Raw genomic sequence first — 20,635 nt, 5'->3', positions numbered from 1 at the left:
TATGGTGTTTGCATCTCTTCTGACTCCTGTGACCTCATCTGTAGAAGGCCCTCACTGATTCTCTCATGGACTTCTCTAATACCTACTTCACTGATCCCCCTAGTGTTTCCTTGCCTTACTTTCTTATTAAATGTGTTGGTTTAGTTGTAAGTCATGTCCAGCTCTTGCGACCCCGTAGACTGTAGCCTGCCAGGCTCCTCTGTCCATGGGATTATCCAGGCAAGAATACTGGAGTGGGTTGCCATTTCCTTCTCCAGGGGATCTTCCCATCCAGGGATCGAGCCCAGGTCTCCCGCATTACCGGCATATTCTTTACTGACTGCTATCAAATGTAACCTTATAATTTTCCTAAAACTGAGTTGTAATCATTTTCCTAGTTCAAAAACTTTTTAATAAATGCCTCAAATGTTTATTTAATCTCTTAAAAGCTGAGTCATTTCAAAAACAATCTTTTATATGAACCTTTCATAATCCTCTAATTATTATACCTCTTCCTACTGTAATCCTTATAGTTCTTATCTTGTGATTAACTTATTATGCTAAATTTGGGGTAATGTGTGAACATATGATAGCATTTTAGAATTACTAAAGGTAAAGTTTTTGAGGAAGGGGATTATATTTTACTGACCTTTGTTTATTTTTCAGAGCCTTAACAAAATAGATGCTAATAATGAGTTAATGAAAGAAAACAATTACCCTCTGAGATGATTTATTATGTGAATTAAATGAAATAGTTTGGAGAGAAAAAAAATCTATAATGCAAAACCCATCTTAACATACATTATCATTTGTAATTTTTGCATTATCCAGGAGTATTTCTAGCTAGTGCATTTTATTATGTGAATAAATATACTCAAATTAATAAAACAGCTTTCCAAGATTACAGATATCTTCATGTGCTAATAGGAAACCTAGATATCATTTTATGATATTTTAAGTTGGGATTAAAATTGTTATTCCAGTACTAATAACTGGAGGCCATTGGGTGAGTTATTATCTTTGACCATTGTTTACTAATATATGTTGTAAGAGTCACACAGAATAAACATAATATGTTTTATATTTGAATATCATATTTCAATATTATCATATGTCAGCAAGAACAGGACAAGATGAATGATGAACTTCATAAAGAGGAGAAAATATGGAAGGAGAGATTTAAACAGCATGCGGTATGTATTTATTGTTTGTAAGCAGCACAATAATCATTCTCCATTTGAAATAAATTGCTATGCTTGGAGTGAATATTTTAAAATAATATTGCCCATTGGTATAGGATTTAATTTACTCAAGTTTTAAAAATACTTAGTCACTAGAAACTCTCCTTGAAATGAAATATCCTGACACAGAAGGTAAACTGGTTCAATTATTAAATGTGTCTATGTAAAACTGTAAATGTAAAATTTCTTCTAAGGTTTGAGGAAACATACTGTTATGTTAGAGGAAACGTTATGTATGAGGAAACATACTGTTATTTCATTATGATTGAGGATTGTTATGAAAGGTTACTGCACTTCTTTAATGCAATTGCATTCATCTAATTCATCAATTAGAATGCAGTAACAGTCTTTAATGTGTTAAGTATCCCTTTAAGTTTAAGATGAGGGTACAGGCCTGAGGGTACACGGTGCCTCACACAAGACCTACCCCATCAGAATCTCCAGTTAAAACTGGTGTAAAACCCCCTCTGTCACCCTTAGCCCAGGGTCCTGGATTCCTGAGTAAGTAAGGAAGCGTTAGTCGCTCAGTGGTGCCCGACTCTTTGTGACTCCATGGACTGCAGCCCACCAGGCTCCTCTGTCCATGAGATTTTCCAGGAAAGGACACTTGAGTGGGTTGCCATTTCCTTCTCCAGGAGATCTTCCCAACCCAGGGATCGAACCCAGATAACATATTTATTAATTTTTAACTAATTTACACTGCAGTTTTTATATAAGATTATTTTAAGTAATTGCAAGTAAAAAGTAGATAAACTTTCCCATAATTCTGTAATGTAGTTAAAAATATTACCTTTCTTTGTATTTTTCCAAGTCTTTTTAAAGTTTATATATATCAAAATGAATCCGCCACAGGTATACATGTGTTCCCCACCCTGAATCCTCCTCCCTCCTCCCTCCCCATACCATCCCTCCCAATACAATATTGTAAAGTTAAAAAATAAAATAAAATATTAAAATAAATAAATAAATAAAATAAAGTTTATATAAACACATTCCTGAAAAAGTAGGCATATCCTATCCATCTCTAAATAAAAAAGTTGGTTAGGCATGTGAAGACACAGATTCAACATGAATGACAAGACAAAAATGCCAATGGTGACTCACAGGTAATCCAAACGTTGGCGTTAGGAGAGCCATGAAATTCACATAATTATTATATAGCAGCAAAATAAACAGGAGATATGAAAAGAAAATTAGAATCTTTAATGTAATGCCAAGTATATATTCTTCCCCTGGAGGAGGGCTTGGCAGCTCTCTCCAGTATTCCCTGGAGAATTCCATGGACCATGGAGCCTGGCGGGCTACAGTCTATAGGGTCACAAAGAGTTGGACACGACTGAAGCAACTTAGCACAACACAGCAGCACAAAGTACATATTCTAGACTTGAACAGTTCAGTGTAAAAAAGTAAAATTTCAGTGGATACATTTAACATTAGATATGACAAAACAGATGAGAACCTTATTGAAGCTAAAGGGAAGTCAATAGAAAATGCCCAGATGTAAGCACAGAGAGGACAAAAATGGGAAAAACAGAAAAGAGAACAAGAAATATGTGATACACAATGAAAATATTAAAAATGTGTATAATAGTAATTTGGAAGGAAAGGAGAGAATGGGGCAGAACCTATGGGTAAAGAGATAGTAGTTGAAATGGTTTCAAATTGTTTTAGAAAATTCCACTTGAACATTTAAAGATGAGTAAAGATCCCCAAGTTGAATCGATGCAAAGAAAATCACACCTGGGGATTGAATAGTGTAACTATTAAAATTCGAGATAAGGAAGGAAGATCTTAAAATCAGCCAAGGAAAAGGCTCATTACCTAAAAGGGAGCATCAGTAAACTGGCAGTGGATGTTCATCCGTACATGAAATGATGGAAAGAAGACGACAGAGTAAAAAACCCAAGTGCTAAGCATTAAGGATTTCTTTGATCATTGTTGTTCTGTCAGTCGCTTAGCCGTGTCCAACTCTTTGCGACCCCCTGGACTGCAGCATGCAAAGCTTCCCTGTCCTTTACTATCTCTTTGAGTTTGCTCAAACTAATGTCCATCGAGTCGATGATGCCATCCGACCATCTCATCCTCAGTTGCTCCCTTCTCCTGCCCTCAATCTTTCCCAGCATCAGGGTCTTTTCCAATGAGTTGGCTTTTCATGTCAGGTGGCCAAAGTACTGGAGCTTCGGCCTCAGCATCAGTCCTTATTTAGGGTTGATTTCCTTTAGGATGGACTGGTTTGATCTCCTTGCTCTCTCTGATTAGTGTTCTTTGAATCTCCAGTCTTCCTCTGCTTTCTGGACTCAGTTTTCCTTTCTTGGAGTATACAGCTAAACACCTGTCAAAAGTATACTTTTGGACAGGAAATTTTCTCAATGTTTGCACAATTGAAAATGTTTTTATTTTGCTTTTAAAACTGAATGATTACTTTTCTTGCATGCAGAATGGAGGTTTATTACAATTTAGTTTTAGCAGTTTAAAGATATAACTCCATTACATGTTTATTTTTGCACATGCCATCTCTGGGCTTCCCCTGTGGCTCAGCTGGTAAAGAATCCACCTGCAACATGGGAGACCTGGGTTCAATCCTGGATTGGGCAGATCCCCTGGAGGAGGCCTTGGCAACCCACTCCAGTATTTTTATCTGGAGAATCCCCAAGCACAGAGGAACCTGGCGGGCTACAGTCCATAGCGTCTCAAAAGAGTCAGACATGACTGAGCGAGTAAGCGCACACAAAGCACATGCCGTCTTTGATAGCAAATCTGATGCTCATTTACTAAATTCTTTTGAAGCTTTAAGATTTTTCACTTTTTGCATTCATCCACACATATTTGCTGGTTTTCTACTGTGTGCCAGGTAGGTACCTCTCTGTGAGTACTCAGGATACAGCAGTGAATAAAACAGAAATAATCCTTGCCTTCATAGAGCTTATATTCCTTAGTGTTCTGAAATATTGTTAGTGTTTACTATATGAGCCATCATAGTGTGTGTGAGTGTGTGTGTGTGTGTGTGTGTGTGTGTATGAAATTGACTCATCTTAAGGCCTTTGTTTTTGGTTTAGAAAACATTTTTTATGATTCTCTTCTCTTCAGTTTTTCTCAGTTTTTTTTATTTTGGAACTCCGGTTAGTCATATGTTGAAGTTTCTGTGTTGATTGCCTTTATACCTGAATTTCGTATATTTCCTAACTTTGTGTTTTGTATATTGTTTTGGGAAACATCTAATTTTGAAGTTTTGTTTAGGCATTTAGCTGTTCAACCATTTTATCTTGATTTTTGTTTGTTTGAGTGAGTCATATATTTTTATTTGGGCACTTGCATTTCATTTTTTTATATGAGATTCTTATTTAAACCTTTTTTCTTAAACATATCTTTAACTTTAACTTAAATAGTTTTCTCAGAAATTGGACCTTCCTTTTGCTTATTGAAGCATTTTTGTCACTTCACATCATTTGTGTTAGTTTTTCTAAATATTTGCCCAATTTTGTTGATCTGTTTACTTTTGTTTTAGGAGTTTAGTGACAATGATATTCTCACCCAACTCTGGATTACCTCACTTAGTGCTTTATGGGCTTATCAGCTCTCCTAATAGACAGGATAAGATATATAACTAGACTTATGTGTATCTACCACCTCACCTTCCTTATACTATAACTTAAAAATCATTCCCTGTTTCTGCAGTCCTGTGCTGCTAGCTCTAGGGGTCTCTTTTATCCGAACACCCGTCTTATAAAGTTTGAAGTCCTTTTCTCCTACACAAATTTTAGATTTTGGCTTTTCTTGCCTTTTTCCTCTGTCCTTCTGACTGCATATGCTTTCTATTGTCAAAGAATTCCTCAATTCCCCAATTTCAAGTACAGTCTTAATATTAGAGTATCAGCTTACTAAATTGATAGAAGCTCCTAAATATTTAAAAAAATCAATATGCCCTTTTAAATAAATTACTTTAGTTCCGCTAAGTAAATTTTGTATTGATTTTATTATGATTTCAGTTTCAGTATTTGTTTTAATCTGTATTTCATATGAAACTTTAGTAATATTTCACATTTAGCTTATGCTGACTACTATATATCTTACTTTATTTTAGGAATTTATTAGACACTTACATTTACAAATGGAAGAAGAAAGAACAAAATTTAAAGACCTACAGGAAAAAGAAAAAATGCGTTTGTCAAAACTGCAGCATAATGCAGCTGTAAAGATTCAAGCTAAATATAAATCATTTGTGGCCTACCAAAAATATGGCCCAATCATAAAGGAACAAATAGAAAGTAAGAAAAAGAAAGCACAAGAGTGGAAGGAAAAGGAAACAAAAATACGACAGATAGAAGAAGAAAAACGGAAAAGATTAGAGGAGAAACAAAGAATAGAAGAAGAGAGAGAAAAGCAGATGCAAGAGGGAAGGAAAAGGAGAGAAAAAGAATATATGGGGAAAAAGAACATCCTGAGACAAGAAAGGGAGCAATTACTAAAGATGGAAAGATTGATATTGAGAGAAGCTACAAGAAAACAGCTAATAATAAGTAGAGCATTAAAGAAGGGAGAATATAATGCCAGACATTTATCTATTGAGGATACATCAAAGAATAAGGATGATGGAGCCAAAAGGCTAGGGGATGGAAAGTTAAAAATGTGGGAAGATGCTTCCCCTTGGTTAGCTGAAGAGTCAGATAAGAGAAAAAATGTAGATAGAGAGCTTGTATTGAAAGAATCAGTCCAAGTGCAATTAAAAGAATCTATGTCAAGCCAAGCAATTTTGGCAGTATTTAAAGTGGAAGAAAAAAATGAAAACCTAGCAGTACAATGTTCAGAAGAATTGGTCAAGCAAAAAAGGAATTATGAAAACAGAGATCAAAAAAATCAATTGGAAAACCTGCATCTAAAAGAAAATGTCAAAGAACAGTTTCAATCGCAAGAATTACAGTCTCAAGTACAAAAAGAGGAAGTCTTGAAACCTTCCATAAATGAGACTATGAGACGAGAAACACAAATAATACTAGGAAACAATCAAGAAATTAATGAAGTAAAAGACAATGAATCACAGAAAATAGTTGATGATAACCAACAGAATAAGATGCAAAAAGTAGAAAAAGAAATATCAGGACAGTTAGGAACATTATATGAAGAAAATAATATAAAGGACATTTCAGTGATTTCAATGAAACAAAAACCAGTACCACTGAAATTAGAAAAATCTGAAGATATAGGAGAAAATACATTACTACAAGAAGAAGAAATTGATTTAAAATCTAAAGAAGCAGAGGAGAACCCAAAAGGCAGTGCTCTGAATAGTGACTTGGTTTTTAACACTAAAGATGCTGTGATAAATGTAGAAGGCAAAATAAACAAGCAAAACTATATTGTAGATGCTCCTTGTGAAGATTTGGGTGGCTATAATGCAAAGAACTATTTGGTTTTTAAAGAAGTAAACTCTCTTAAGTCTCAGATTCAAGAAATTCCAGAAGAATGTCATGAAAATATAGCTGAATGTGAAAATATAGTGGCCTGCTCTATAGAGCCAACACTTCTATCTTCTATTGAAGAAAAGAGGCTAGCTTGGATAACATCATTTAAACCATGGTTTGAAATTTTCAAGCAAAATCAACAGAAGAAAATTGTTAAAAGAAGGAGAATTATAAAATGCCCAGTCAACACGATGCCCCCTTTGAATCCACTAGAAATTCTTCGGTGTGGTCCTTGGGATACTTTACAGCAGGTATTTTATAATACTTTTAACATACTGAATTTTAATTGGCTCTCTAAAATGTAACTTCAAAAATCTTTATATAAGGCAGATTTTATTTTTAATCGAAGTATGCTGCTGCTGCCAAGTCGCTTCAGTTGTGTCCAACTCTGTGTGACCCCACAGACAGCAGCCCACCAGTTGATGTACAAAAGGTTACAGGTGTACAATATAGTAACTCATAATTTTTAAAGGTTATACTCCATTTATGGTTATTATAATATATTGGCTATATTCCCTGTATTGTACAACATATCCTTGTAGCTCACTTACTTACTTACTCCCCGCTCTCCTCTCCCCAATATGTTCTTTGTTTCTCAGAGTCTTCTTTTTTTTGTATCCAGGAATTTTCTCAGTCAATGAAGTTACTAATGAAATACTTACCCTATTTGAGAAGAGTTGTACTTAAACGATCTCCTCAATTAAAATTACTCAGTGCATCGTCTTCAGTGAGGCACTATGAAGAGCTTTGATTTATATCTTGAAACCTATTTTCGAGGGGCCTATAGCATTATTAGGATTCTAAGAATGGAGTCATCTGGGAAAGTAGAGTTGAACTAGAGTAGAAAAATTGTAGCTTGATACTCAGCTTGAAGCTAGTTTGCTTTAGTCCTGGAACACAGCACCACCTAGTGGCTCCTTTTGTAATTTAGTCACGCGCTGTATAAACATGGTACATGGCTCCTCCGCCCATGGGATTCTCCAGGCAAGAATACTGGAGTGGGTTGCCATTTCCTTCGCCAGGGCATCTTCCTGACCCAGGGATCGAACCCAGGTCTCCCGTATTGCGGGCAGACGCTTTAACCTCTGAACCACCAGGGAAGCCCGAAATTTAACTGTCACCAAATGCTACTAATTTACTATGCTTATTAAAACATAGTTTCAATCAAAAATAAGATAGAAATTAACATATATGTAGAAAAACAGGAAAGAAATATCAATAACCTCAGATATGCAGATGACACTACCCTTATGGCAGGAAGTGAAGAGGAACTAAAAAGCCTCTTGATGAAAGTGAAAGAGGAGAGTGAAAAAGTTGGCTTAAAGCTCAACATTCAGAAAACGAAGATCATGGCATCTGGTCCCATCACTTCATGGGAAATAGATGGGGAAACAGTGGAAAGAGTGTCAGGCTTTATTTTGGGGGGCTCCAAAATCACTGCAGATGGTGACTGCAGCCATGAAATTAAAAGACACTTACTCTTTGGAAGAAAAGTTATGACCAACCTAGACAGCATATTAAAAAGCAGAGACATTACTTTGCCAACAAAGGTCCATCTAGTCAAGGCTATGGTTTTTCCAGTGGTCGTGTATGGATATGAGAGTTGGACTGTGAAGAAAGCTGAGTGCCAAAGAATTGATGCTTTTGAACTGTGGTGTTGGAGAAGACTCTTGAGAGTTCCTTGGACTGCAAGGAGATCCAACCAGCGTATTCTAAAGGAGATCAGCCCTGGGTGTTCCTTGGAAGGAATGATGCTAAAGCTGAAACTCCAGTACTTTGGCCACCTCATGCGAAGAGTTGACTCATTGGAAAAGACCCTGATGCTGGGAGGGATTGGGAGCAGGAGGAGAAGGGGACGACAGAGGATGAGATGGCTGGATGGCATCACCGGCTCGATGGACGTGAGTCTGAGTGAACTCCGGGAGTTGGTGATGGACAGAGAGGCCTGGCGGGCTGCGATTCATGGAGTCGCAAAGAGTCCGACATGACTGAGTGACTGAACTGAACTGAATTGAACTGAGAAGGGATTTAAGATTAAAGATTAAAATACACATATTTAGGCCTTAAGCTCAAAATATAAAATTTATTTGGTTTCTTGATATAGACAAGATACCTAGAAAAGGAAACATTAATGTTAATATGTATACATTGTTTTATTCATTCACTCAGCAAATATTCATTTATCCCATATGATCAAGTCCATATTTATTGTTAGATTAAAGGGACAGAAACAAACTTGTCTTTGCCCTCATGCTTTTGACTTTGGTAGGCAAAAAGGCATTAAACAAATAAATACGTTACTGTGGATTTTTATTTTTAATGTATCAAATGAGATCAGGGTTCATATTTTCTTTCTGCCATTTACTGGCTGTGTCACCTTGCTCTTTCTGTAAACTGGGAAGAGAAACACCTACTCTATAGGATTGTTGAGTTTTCAAATACTGTATGTGAAGAACTTGGTCTTGGGCTTGTAACGTATATAATAGTCATTGTCAAAAGTGGGTCTCAAACATCTGAAGAGAATGGCAATGGACTTATGATTAGCCTATTTCATCAAATAAGTTAGAACATTGAAAATGCTGAATCATCTACTATATGGAATAGTACTCCAGAAGGATATGACTGAAGAGCAGTGATTATTGACAACTAACATTTTTTTTCCCTAGCAGAATGCTTTAACTAATTCATTTTTCTTTTGAGTATTTTGCTACTAATGGTAACTAGCCTTAAATAACAACTGAAAAAAGGGGTATAGCTTAAGGATTGTTTTCTGTGGCTTTACAATACGGCATGGATGATGATAACATTTTAGGGGCTGATTAACTTTTAGGTCAGAATGTCTCACTTCATTCAAGGAAGACTGTAATTAAGTGGTGGTGTGATGATGCATGACTTAGTTGAAGTTATATTCTCGTTCATTTAAGCCACTAATCATACCTCAGATTCAGTCTCTTTGCAGCTGATTTTTTAAACAATATTATTTCTCCAGGTTGAATAGATTTGCGATTGTGGCACAATCACAAATTTGTTAACACAAAGCATAACACTCATTGCTTCTGTTACTTTGGTAATTGCAGTTTACCGTAGATGAGTGACACTGCTTGGGTTGAATTTCTCAAGTGTAATTGAGAGTGAACTCTATAAAAAATACGTGGCTCTTTTAGGTCATTTTATTTATCAAAACTGTCAAGGATTTAGGGGAAATATAGATGATTAAGTGGAAAACTAATTTGTGATATTTTATCAAGATGTAATGAATGAGTCTTAGGTTGCTCGGTTGGTAAAGAACTTGCCTGCAATCTGGGAGACCCCGGTTCAATTCCTGGGTTGGGAAGATCCTCTGGAGAAGGGCAAGCCTACCCACTCCAGTACTCTGGCTTGGAGAATTCCATGGACTGTTTTGGGCTTCCCTTGTAGCTCAGCTGGTAAAGAATCTGCCTGCAATGCCCGAGACTTGGGTTCAATCTCTGGGTTGGAAAGATCCCCTGGAGAAGGGAAGGGCTACCCACTCCAGTATTCTGGCCTGGAGAATTCCATGAACTGTATAGTCCTTGGGGTCTCAAAGAGTTGGACACGACTGAGTGACTTTCACTAGGTTCTATGAGACAGTTCATTTTTAAGTCATGAAGTGAAGTGAAACCTACCAGGCTCCTCCATCCACGGAATTTTCCAGGCAAGAGAACTGGAGTGGGTTGCCATTTCCTTCTCCAGGGGATCTTCCCAACCCAGGGATAGAACCCAGATCTTCTACATTGCAGGTAGACACTTTACTGTCTGATCTACCTCATAAGAGACCGAAAATATTAGTTTTCCAAATATTTTTATATTACCCTTCGGTAATATGGGAACACAACTATAAATGTTATAAATATTTTAGTTTTGCCACAAGGCTAAGATAATGCATTTGTTCAGTTATTTGAGAAGCATTTAGTGACCATTTGCTATGCCCCAGTTGCTCTTTTATCAGGCTGATCATACACTGATGAATACCTATGGGCATTAGTTCTATATTGACCTTAATTTTTAGAGCATAAAGCAGTTTTATTCGTGTGATTATTTTCATGCATGTATCAAAATGATCAAACTTCCCTGGTGGCTCAGTGGTAAAGAATCTGCCTGCCAACGCAGGAGACGTGGTTTCCATCCCTGGGTCAGGAAGATCCCAGAAGGAGGAAATGGCAACCCACTTCAGTTTTAATTTTCTTGCCTGGGAAATCCCTTGGACAGAGGAGCCTGGGAGACTACAGTCTATGGGAGTCACAAAAGAGTTGGACATGACTTAGCAACTAAATTAACAACAATCAAAATTATTAGGGTAAAAATTTATTTGATCTCATATGTTTGGGAAAATCTAGAGTGCAACAGAAAATACATTGCTGTATCATGAGGAAATTTTTAAAATTTAACTTAACTTATTTTTGGCAGTGGGTCTTCGTTGCTGCACACGGGCTTTTCTCTGGCTGCGGCGAGAAGGGGCTGCTCTCTCGTTGTGGGGCACAGGCTTCTCGTTGCGGTGGCTTCTCTTGTTTTGGAGCTTGGTCTCTAGGTGCACGTGCTTAAGTAGTTGTGGTGTGGGGGCTCAGTAGTTGCCACTTTTGGGGCTTAGTTGCCCCATGGCATGTGGGATCTTCCTGGACCAGGGATTAAACCAGTATCCCCTGCATTGCAGGGTGGATTCTGAACCACTGGACCACCAGGGAAGTCCCAGAAAATGTTTAAATGTTCAGTACAAGGGAGGGGGAAATACCAAGAAATACTGCATATTCAAAAGTAGACACCATCGACAAGTACACTGCAGCAGCTGTCGCTCCTATGCTGCAATCAGAGAGGTTGCCACATTATAACTAGCACTTAATTGTGTTTATATGCTTGTAAAGTAATGTTCAAAATCCTTCAAGCTAGGCTTCAACAGTACATGAACCGAGAACTTCCGGATGTTCAAGCTGGGTTTAGAAAAGGCAGAAGGACCAGACATCAAATTGCCTAAATCTGTTGGATCATAGAAAAAGCAAGAGAACTCCAGGAAAACATCTACTTCTGCTTCACTGACTATGCTAAAGCCTTTGACTGTGTGGACCACAACAAACTGAAAAATTCTTCAAGAGATGGGAATACCAGGCCCCCTTGCCTGCCTGCTGAGAAACCTGTATGCAGGTCAAGAAACAACAGTTAGGACTGGACATGGAACAACAGACTGGTTTAAAATTGGGAAAGGAATACCTCAAGGCTATATATTTCACCCTGCTTATTTAACTTATATGCAGAGTACATCATGAGAAGTGCAAAGCTGGATGAAGCACAAGCTGGAATCAAATTGCTGGGAGAAATATCAGTAACCTCAGATATACACATGACACCACCCTTATGGCAGAAAGTGAAGAGAAACTAAAGAGCCTCTTGATGAAGGTGGAAGAAGAGAGTGAAAAAACTAGCTTAAAACTCAACATTCAAAAAACTAAGATAATGCCATCTGGTCCCATCACTTCATGGCAAATAGATGGGGAAACAATGGAAACAGTGAGACTTTATTTTCTTGGGCTCCAAAATCACTGCTGATGGTGACTGCAGCTATGAAATTAAAAGACTCTTGCTCCTTGGAAGAAAAGCTATGACAAATCTAGACAGCGTATTAAAAAGCAGACTCATCACTCTGCTAACAAAGGTCCATCTAGTCAAAGCTATGGTTTTTCCAGTAGTCGTGTATGGATGTGAGAGTTGGACTGTAAAGAAAGCTGAGCACTGAAGAATTGATGCTTTTGAGCTGTGGTGTTGGAGAAGACTCTTGAACTGCAAGGACATCAAACCACTCCATCCTAAAGGAAATCAGTCCCGATCACTGGAAGGACCAATGCTGAAGCTGAAACTCCAATACTTTGGCCACCTGATGTGAAGAGCTGATTCATTGGAAAAGACCTTGATGCTGGGAAGGATTGAGGGTAGGAGGAAGAAGGGACAACAGAGGATGAGATGGTTGGATGGCATCACTGACTCAATGGAGATGAGTTTGAGCAAACTCTGGGAGATACTGAAGGACAGGGCAGCCTGGTGTGCTGCAGTCCATGGGCTTGCAAAGAGTTGGACACAACCGAGCAACTGAGCAACACCAACGACAAGGCAGTATATTATTAAATTGGGCAGGAGAATATAAATGGTAGAGTAGCATTTGTTGCTATAAAACTGCAGCTGTAGGGTTTTCAGTTTTTAAGTGTTCAATTCTAGTGTGTTTAGTTTTTTTAATGTAAAATCAGTTTTGTAATTATAGAATTTATAGTATCTCTTTTGGACAAATTATAGGGACATTACACAGCAGTTATCCTGACACAGGTAGGTAAATATGTTTCTTTCTGAAAAGTTATAAAAAAGAAATTTGTTTCAAAAGTTGTTTTAGATTATTGGTAATTGAGAAATTCCTAAAGTCATTTAGAAACTAGAAAATTCATTCACCAAATGTTTAACAAATACCAGATATTGCTTTTGCTACTTAAAGCAAGGGGTAGACTAATCCCTTCTTTCTGTTTCCATGAATGTATGATCTTCCCATTCACTTACACAAATATGTAAATGTAAAACTTTATTGCACAGGAAATTTCCACATGAAAAGGAGTTGCACACTTAAGAATTTTATGCTTTCCCCAGCTTTTTTTGAAGTAATAATGCTTTCAATTTCAATAAAACACTTAAAATTTCTTTTGCATGTGTTATACCCTAGTATATATGCTAGTATACACTGCTGCTGCTAACTCGCTTCAGTTGTGTCCGACTCTGTGCAACCCCAGAGATGGCAGCCCACCAGGCTCCCCCGTCCCTGGGATTCTCCAGGCAAGAACACTGGAGTGGGTTGCCATTTCCTTCTCCAATGCATGAAAGTGAAAAGTGAAAATGAAGTCTCTCAGTCGTGTCCGACTCCTAGCGATCCCATGGACTGCAGTGTACCAGGCTCCTCCATCCATGGGATTTTCCAGGCAAGAGTACTGGAGTGGGGTGCCATTGCCTTCTCCAGTATACACTATAACGCTAATAACTTTTAAATTGTTGTTCAGTACATAGGAAATCTGGCCTTACGACTTCCAATGTGGCAATATGAAAGTATTCTTACTATAAAGCAATTTAGTTTATATACTTATTTCAGTGCATACTGTGCCAAGTTTACTTAGGTGAGAGATCCTGAGTTTAATACATGGAGTGCTTTTCAGTAATCTCAAAATATTTATATCTGATATGTTCTTATAGAACTATAAGTATAGTCCTTAATATACCTACCATAAAATTCAATACATTCTTTGATGTTGAATTTTCTTTAGTTGAAAAGACTTAAAAAGAGAAAAATTCCTTAGGAAAAGAGCTTTATGAAGTTGTGAGTGCACAGTAATATCTCAATAATATGAAATGTTATAAATGTATGATAATAAGTATTCATGATTTGTTATACTGCAGATTCTATATGATCTGGGTATATTGCATTATTCAATAGTAAAGGATTATTCTTACTTTTATAATACAGAAGCGTAATAGAATGTTGTTTTTATTGCATGGTTCAGTTACTTTTGCATGTTTCTACTTATTACAAGTTCTATAATATCTCTTCTCAGTTAAAGTTGCTTCATTTTTAGAAGAGAGCTGAGCTATTCTAGTTGAAGCATGGCAGGTTGGTTTTAAAATCTTTTCCTGATCTGTTATGGCTTCTGATACTATCCAGGTATCCCAAAGATATGGTCAAACAAAGATCTTAAATGTTTATATAGTGCAATCCTGAAAATAATGCCAAGAGAAATGAAGAACAGGAAAATGAATTTGATGAAAAGTCAAGGAGTAGACTAATGAATGATTATATTATTATTGCCTCTATGTTTATTACCTTTGATCTTGAGTTGGTCATGAATGATTATATTATTTTGCCTTTCTATGAGGGGAAGAAATGTGACAAAATGGCCAGATAGCTTAAATGAAATTGAGTTGTTAATAAAAGTGGGTTTCAATATATAGCATTACATTTTTTTAGATGAAAAATTTCAAACAATTTTTCAAGGTTAATATAGTTTGTCTTCATTATATTTAGATAATGATACGCTCTGATTTTTTTTGAATTCTCTAGGTTGCAACAATAACATTTCAAGATTTGCCAGGCTGTAGTCTGTCTACACTGGCAGAGTGTCCAAATCTTCAGTTTCTGTCTCTTCGACGCTGTGGATTAACTTCCTTGCACAGTCTAAGTAACTGCAAAAAATTGAAGTACATTGATGCACAGGTGTGTCATATGTTATCATTATTTATTTTATAATAAAATGTAAAACAGATTCAGGTGTACATTTAAGAAGTGACAATTTTGAAGAAACATTTAATAAAATAGCCTGTAACTCAGGGTCTAGAGAGATCAAGGGCCAACATTTGTGAGAGCCATACAGGAAAGATGCTTAGGTGGTATGACCTGGGAAATTATCTTCATTCGTAGGTGACAGAGTTATTGTTTTGTTACTTTTTGTTACATAACAAATGACTGCATTTTTAGTAAATTAAAAAAAAAAAGCAGCCATTTTATTTTATTCTACTTCTGTGGGCCATGAATTGAGGCCAGACTTATTCTGGGCATTCCATCTGTTTCATACTGTGTTGCCTGGATGTCTGATGTACTTTGCAGTTGGGGCTGGGATGTCCAAATACATTCTTTTATATGTCTGGTGCCTTGGAAGGTTGAAATTTCCCTCCCTTTGTATGTCTCTCTCTGTCCCCTCCCACCACCTTGGGCATCTTTACAGGGTGAGCTTTCCAAAAAGACAATCTTCAATATTAGGGCTTAGCAAGCATCTGCCTGCATCATACTAGCTTATGTTCTATTCACTAAACTTTTAGTTCAGGTGGCAGGGGACTGTATGTGTGAATATTGGGTTGTGAAGCTTATAGGAAACTGCTTACAAAATAATAATCTATTGCAATCTGCTTCCTTGTTCCTAATGAATCATATCTTTCCCACATGTAAAAGGACTCCTGTCCCAAAGACCCCTGAGTCTTATGACACAGACTTGGAATTGAAGCACAGAATCTTCTCATCTAAATCAGATCCAAGTGGAGATGATCTGCTCAGAAAGAGTTCTTTCAACTCAGAGATCTGTAAAGTTAAGGGAAAGTAGTCTTCTCTCACTCCCCCATATCAGTGTATGGTGGTGAGACAGCCAGGACTTAGTTAATTACAAGAGTCCTTATCCTTCAGTATGGGAGAGAACAAGAAGCTCATGGCAGTCCTTGGTCCATAGCTAAGAACGTAGCATTAGTTCTTAGTAAGGACTTGGTTCTGCTCCATGGGGATAGTTCTCTATGACTCTTGGTTCTGCCCAATAGTCTTTTAACTCCATTCTCAAGGCATACCTTCTTTTGCATTGCAGCTGAGAATTTTTTTCAATCTGTTTCTTTCTCATTGAAGATTGGGGGCAGGATGCTAGAGTTACATTTTATTTTTGATTCTTTTCAGTTCAGACTGACAGTGCTTCCACCAATATGATTTTCTTTTTAAACTTTGTGTTTCCTATGCTTATTAAGTTTACTCCAGTTAACAAAGATTGTATTCATAGATATTTTTGAGAGAGTGTTGTGGGACTATACCATTAAGAGTCTTAAAAGCCCATTTATCTTTCTGAGAGCTTCCCTTGTGGCTGAGCTGGTAAAGAATCCACTTGCAATGCGGGAGACCTGGGTTCAATTCCTGGGTTGGGAAGATCCCCTGGAGAAGGGAAAGGCTACCCACTCCAGTATTCTGGCCTGGAGAATTCCATGAATTGTATAGTCCATGGGGTCATGAAGAGTCAGACACGACTGAGCGACTTTCACTTTATCTTTCTGAAGTCTTAAAATAGAAATGCTGTTGCATCCCTGACATACAATCTTGACCTTGAGACCAATATTCTGTATTGAAGAAATATCTGTATTTAGTAAAAATATAAATTTTCATATAAGATATATACCAAATTCATGGTATTGACATTGCAAAGGGAACTGAGGAAGGAAAATGTCTCCCATCCAGGACACTGCACTGAAGGGAAATTTTTCAGTGTTTGATTTCTTTAAAGTAAGTTTGTTAGCAACTGTGACCAAATTGTTCACTCTTGTTCAGATAGTTTGAAATGTTTTGTTACTGATCCTCTATATTTTCTCTATTTTTAAAGATTATTAATAATTTTAAATCAGTTAATTATTTGATTGCCTAATATTTTCATTCAGATAGTATAACATTCTACATAGTTATCTTAAAAGTTAGGGACTCAAAAAAAAAAGTTAGGGACTCAGATAATCATTTAAATTCAAGTATATTATCTTTTTTTCTTTTCTGCAAGCTTTAAATGTTTCATTAGTAAGCCATTGAAATAAAACTAATTACATTTGTTCATTGTTTTAGGAAAACCATATTGAGACTATCAACTGTGAAAATTTGGAAAATCTCTGCATCGTTCTTCTTAATAAAAATCAATTGACTTCTCTTCATGGTTTGGATGGCTGCACTAATATCCAAAGTCTTGAACTTTCACATAATAAAATCACTCGAATTGGTGAGAACAATGGGATTTGAATATATCAACATTTATTTTTCATGATTATATATTGTTTCATTTATTCTTCTTTAAGAATAGGACACAATCTCTAATTTGCTAATTTTAACCAAGCCATACTTATTTAATCTTTTACCCAGAAGGAAACAAAACTATTTTTAATATATATAAAAGGAATATGCTCCCACCACTGGCAAATGGGTGGTCATTAGTAGCTCCTTAAATTAGTATATTTACCTCCCTGTTCCTTTTCTTATAACTAACAGTGATCTGAACTCTATTGGGGAATATATTGATATATATTATTATATATATAATATACCCTTGTTTGTTGCCATCATATTTTTATAGACCCTATGCTTACTATGGGCTTCCCAGGTGGAGCTAGTGGTAAAGAATCTGCCTGCCAAAGGGGGAGATGCAAGAGACGCAAGTTCAATCCCTGGGTCAGGAAGATCCCCTGGAGGAGGGTACTACAACCCACTCCAGTATTCTTGCCTGGGGGATTCTATGGACGGAAGAGCCTGGTAGGCTGCAGTCCATAGGGTCACACAGAGTTGGGCACCAGTGAAATAACTTAGCACATACATGCTTACTATACTTCTCAGGAGCTGTCGTTACTGTTTCTTGATAGGACATTTCTCTCTTTACCTACACACATCACTTGTACTAACCTTTCCTTCTTTGTGCATGCATGCTGAGTTGCTAAATCATGTCTGACCCTTTGCAACTCATTGGACTGCAGCCTGCCAGGCTCCTCTGTCCATTGGATTTCTCAGGCAAGAATACTGGAGTGGGTTGCCTTTTCCTTCTTCAGGGGATCTTCCCAAGCATGTCTCCTGCATGAACTCGTGTCTCCTGCAATAGCAGGCAGATTATTTACCATTGAGCCACCTAGAAGCCCTTCCTTCTTTAGATAAGGCTACTAATACCACATAAAAAGAAAGAACTTATCTGTTTGAATCTCCCTCATTGTCTTTCTCCCTCCATCTGGCATTATGAGACATTACTTTGCCAACAAAGGTCTGTATAGTCAAAGCTATGCATTTTTCCAGTATCTATATACCTCTGTATCAATAGCTGTTTCCACCCTTATTGTTTATAATCCATAAAATTCAGTGATGAAAATGTCTTATTTTTAGGTGTTTTTCTTCTTTTGGGATCTATGTGGGATTTTTTTATAAAGTTTAAAATTAAGAAAAAAATTTTTTTAAATTTTGTATTGGGGTATTTTGCCAATTAACAATGTTGTGGCAGTTTCAGGTGAACAGAGAAGGGACCCAGCCATACACATACACGTGTATCCATTCTCCCCCCAAACTCCCCTCCCATCCAGAACACCGCACAACACTGAGCAGAGTTCCATGTGCTATCCAGTAGGTTCTTGCTGGCTATCTGGACATGCTTTTTCTTATTAAGATCAGCCCTCCTGTTTTCCATAAGTGTCTCTGTCATTCTCCTCTTGTATATTCCTCCATCATTTATCACCTTCCTCATGTCAGATTTTTCCTGTTGCCATTCATTTCTGCCACTGCCTCATCTCTCTTTCCCCTTGTGGTCAAGTCTTGTGAAAGACTGTTCTGTTCTTGCTCTCACTTCTCATGTCTTACTACTCAACCTCCCTTTTCTGCCACCTGAAATTCAGCTTCTACTCACTTCTATACATTTTCAGTGGGGTAAGTCTAAAATAAAACTCTCATGTTTTTCACTCATGTTTGGCTTAAAATTCTCTGGGTTTTTATTGTTATTGTGTTTTATTTTTATTTTCTATTGTTGTAGCTTTGAGATTCTCAAGGGGCTTGATAAGGGCTTGTTGTTCAGTGACTCAGTCGTGTCTGACTCTTTGCGACACCATGGACTACAGTCTGCTGGGCTTCCCTGTCCTTCACTATCTCCCGCAGTTTTGCTCAAACTCATGTCCATTGAGTCCGTGATGCCATCCAACCATCTTGTCCTCTGTTGCCCCCTTCTCTTCCTGCCCTCAGTCTTTCCCAGCATTAGGGTATTTTCCAATGAGTTGGCTCTTCACATCAGTGACCAGAGTATTGGAGCTTCAGCTTCAGCTTCAGTCCTTCCAGTGAATATTCAGGGTTGATTTCCTTTAGGATTGACTGGTTTGATCTCCTTGCAGTCCAAGGGACTCTCAAGAGTCTTCTCCAGTGCCTCAGTTGGAAAGCATCAATTCTTTGGCATTCAGCCTTCTTTTTGGTCCAATTCTCATATATGTACATGACTACTGAAAAAACACATAGCTTTGGCCATATGAATCTTTTGTTGGCAGAGTAATGTCTCTGCTTTGTAATACACTATCTAGATTTGTCATAGCTTTTCTTCCAAGGAGCCAGTGTTGTTTAATTTCATGACTGCAGTCACTATCTACAGTGATTTTGGAGCCCAAGAAAATAATGTCTGGTACTGTTTCCATTGTTTCCCCATCTACTTGCCATGAAGTAATGGGACCGGATGGCATTATCTTAGTTTTTTAAATGTTAAGTTTCAAGTCAGCTTTTTCACTCTCCCGTTTCACCGTCATCAAGAGATTCTTTAGTTCCTCTTCATTTTCTGCCATAAGGATAGTGTCATCTGCATATCTGAGATTATTGATATTTTCCCCAGCAATGTTGATTACAGCTTGTGCTTCACTCAGCCTGGCATTTCATATGATGTACTCTGCATATAGGCTTCTCTGATAGTTCAGTTGGTAAAGAATCTGCGTGCGATGCAGAAGACCCCAGTTCGATACCTGGGTTCGGAAGATCCGCTGGAGAAGGGATAGGCTACCTACTCCAGTTTTGTTGGGCTTCCCTTGTGGTTTAGCTCAGAATCTGCCTGCAGTGAGGGAGACATGGGTTTGACACCTAGGTTGGAAAGATCCCCTGGCGAAGGGAAAGGCTACCTACTCCAGTTTTGTTGGGTTTCCCTTGTGGCTTAGCTTAGAATCCACCTGCAGTGAGGGATACCTGGGTTCAATACCTGGGTTGGGAAGATCCCCTGGAGAAGGGAAAGGCTACCCACTCCAGTATTCTGGCCTGGAGAATTTCATGGAGTGTATATAGTCCATTGGGTCACAAAGAGTCAGACTCGACTGAGCAATTTTCACTTTCACTCTGCATATAAGTTAAATAAGCAGGGTGCAAATACATCACCTTGATGTACTCCTTTCCCAATTTGGAGTCAGTCCATTTTTCCATATCCAGTTCTAACTATTGATTCTTGACTTGTGTACAGGTTTCACAGGAAGGTAAGGTGGTCTGGTATTCCTGTCTCTAAGAATTTTCCACAGTTTGTTGTGATCCACACAGTCAAAGGCTTTACTGTGGTCAAGCAGAAGCAGGTGTTTTTCTGGAACAATATTGCTTTTTCTATGATCCAGTGGATGTTGGCAGTTTGATCTCTGGTTCCTCTGCTTTTTCTTTTTTTT

General features: G+C 37.6%; 1 protein-coding gene across 5 annotated transcripts in view; it reads left to right on the top strand.

The window, feature by feature from the left end:
• The window catches only part of LRRIQ1 (leucine rich repeats and IQ motif containing 1), a 141,469-nt gene that overhangs the window by 16,770 nt on the left and 104,064 nt on the right, over positions 1 to 20,635 (top strand). For 4 of the 5 annotated variants that reach the window (XM_055586460.1, XM_055586425.1, XM_055586432.1 and 1 more), the window contains 4 exons: positions 1,098 to 1,172; positions 5,302 to 6,930; positions 14,772 to 14,924; positions 17,064 to 17,214. In XM_055586460.1, the coding sequence (XP_055442435.1) occupies positions 1,098 to 1,172; positions 5,302 to 6,930; positions 14,772 to 14,924; positions 17,064 to 17,214 (2,008 nt within the window). The remainder of the gene's footprint in view (positions 1 to 1,097; positions 1,173 to 5,301; positions 6,931 to 14,771; positions 14,925 to 17,063; positions 17,215 to 20,635) is intronic. The other variant, XM_055586451.1, reaches the window with a different exon arrangement.

The sequence above is a fragment of the Bubalus kerabau genome, chromosome 1, assembly GCF_029407905.1.
Source record: "Bubalus kerabau isolate K-KA32 ecotype Philippines breed swamp buffalo chromosome 1, PCC_UOA_SB_1v2, whole genome shotgun sequence".
In the NCBI taxonomy this organism is placed as follows: domain Eukaryota; kingdom Metazoa; phylum Chordata; class Mammalia; order Artiodactyla; family Bovidae; genus Bubalus; species Bubalus kerabau.
Note: the sequence above shows the minus strand (reverse complement) of the source record. Positions and strands in the feature narration are given on the sequence as shown.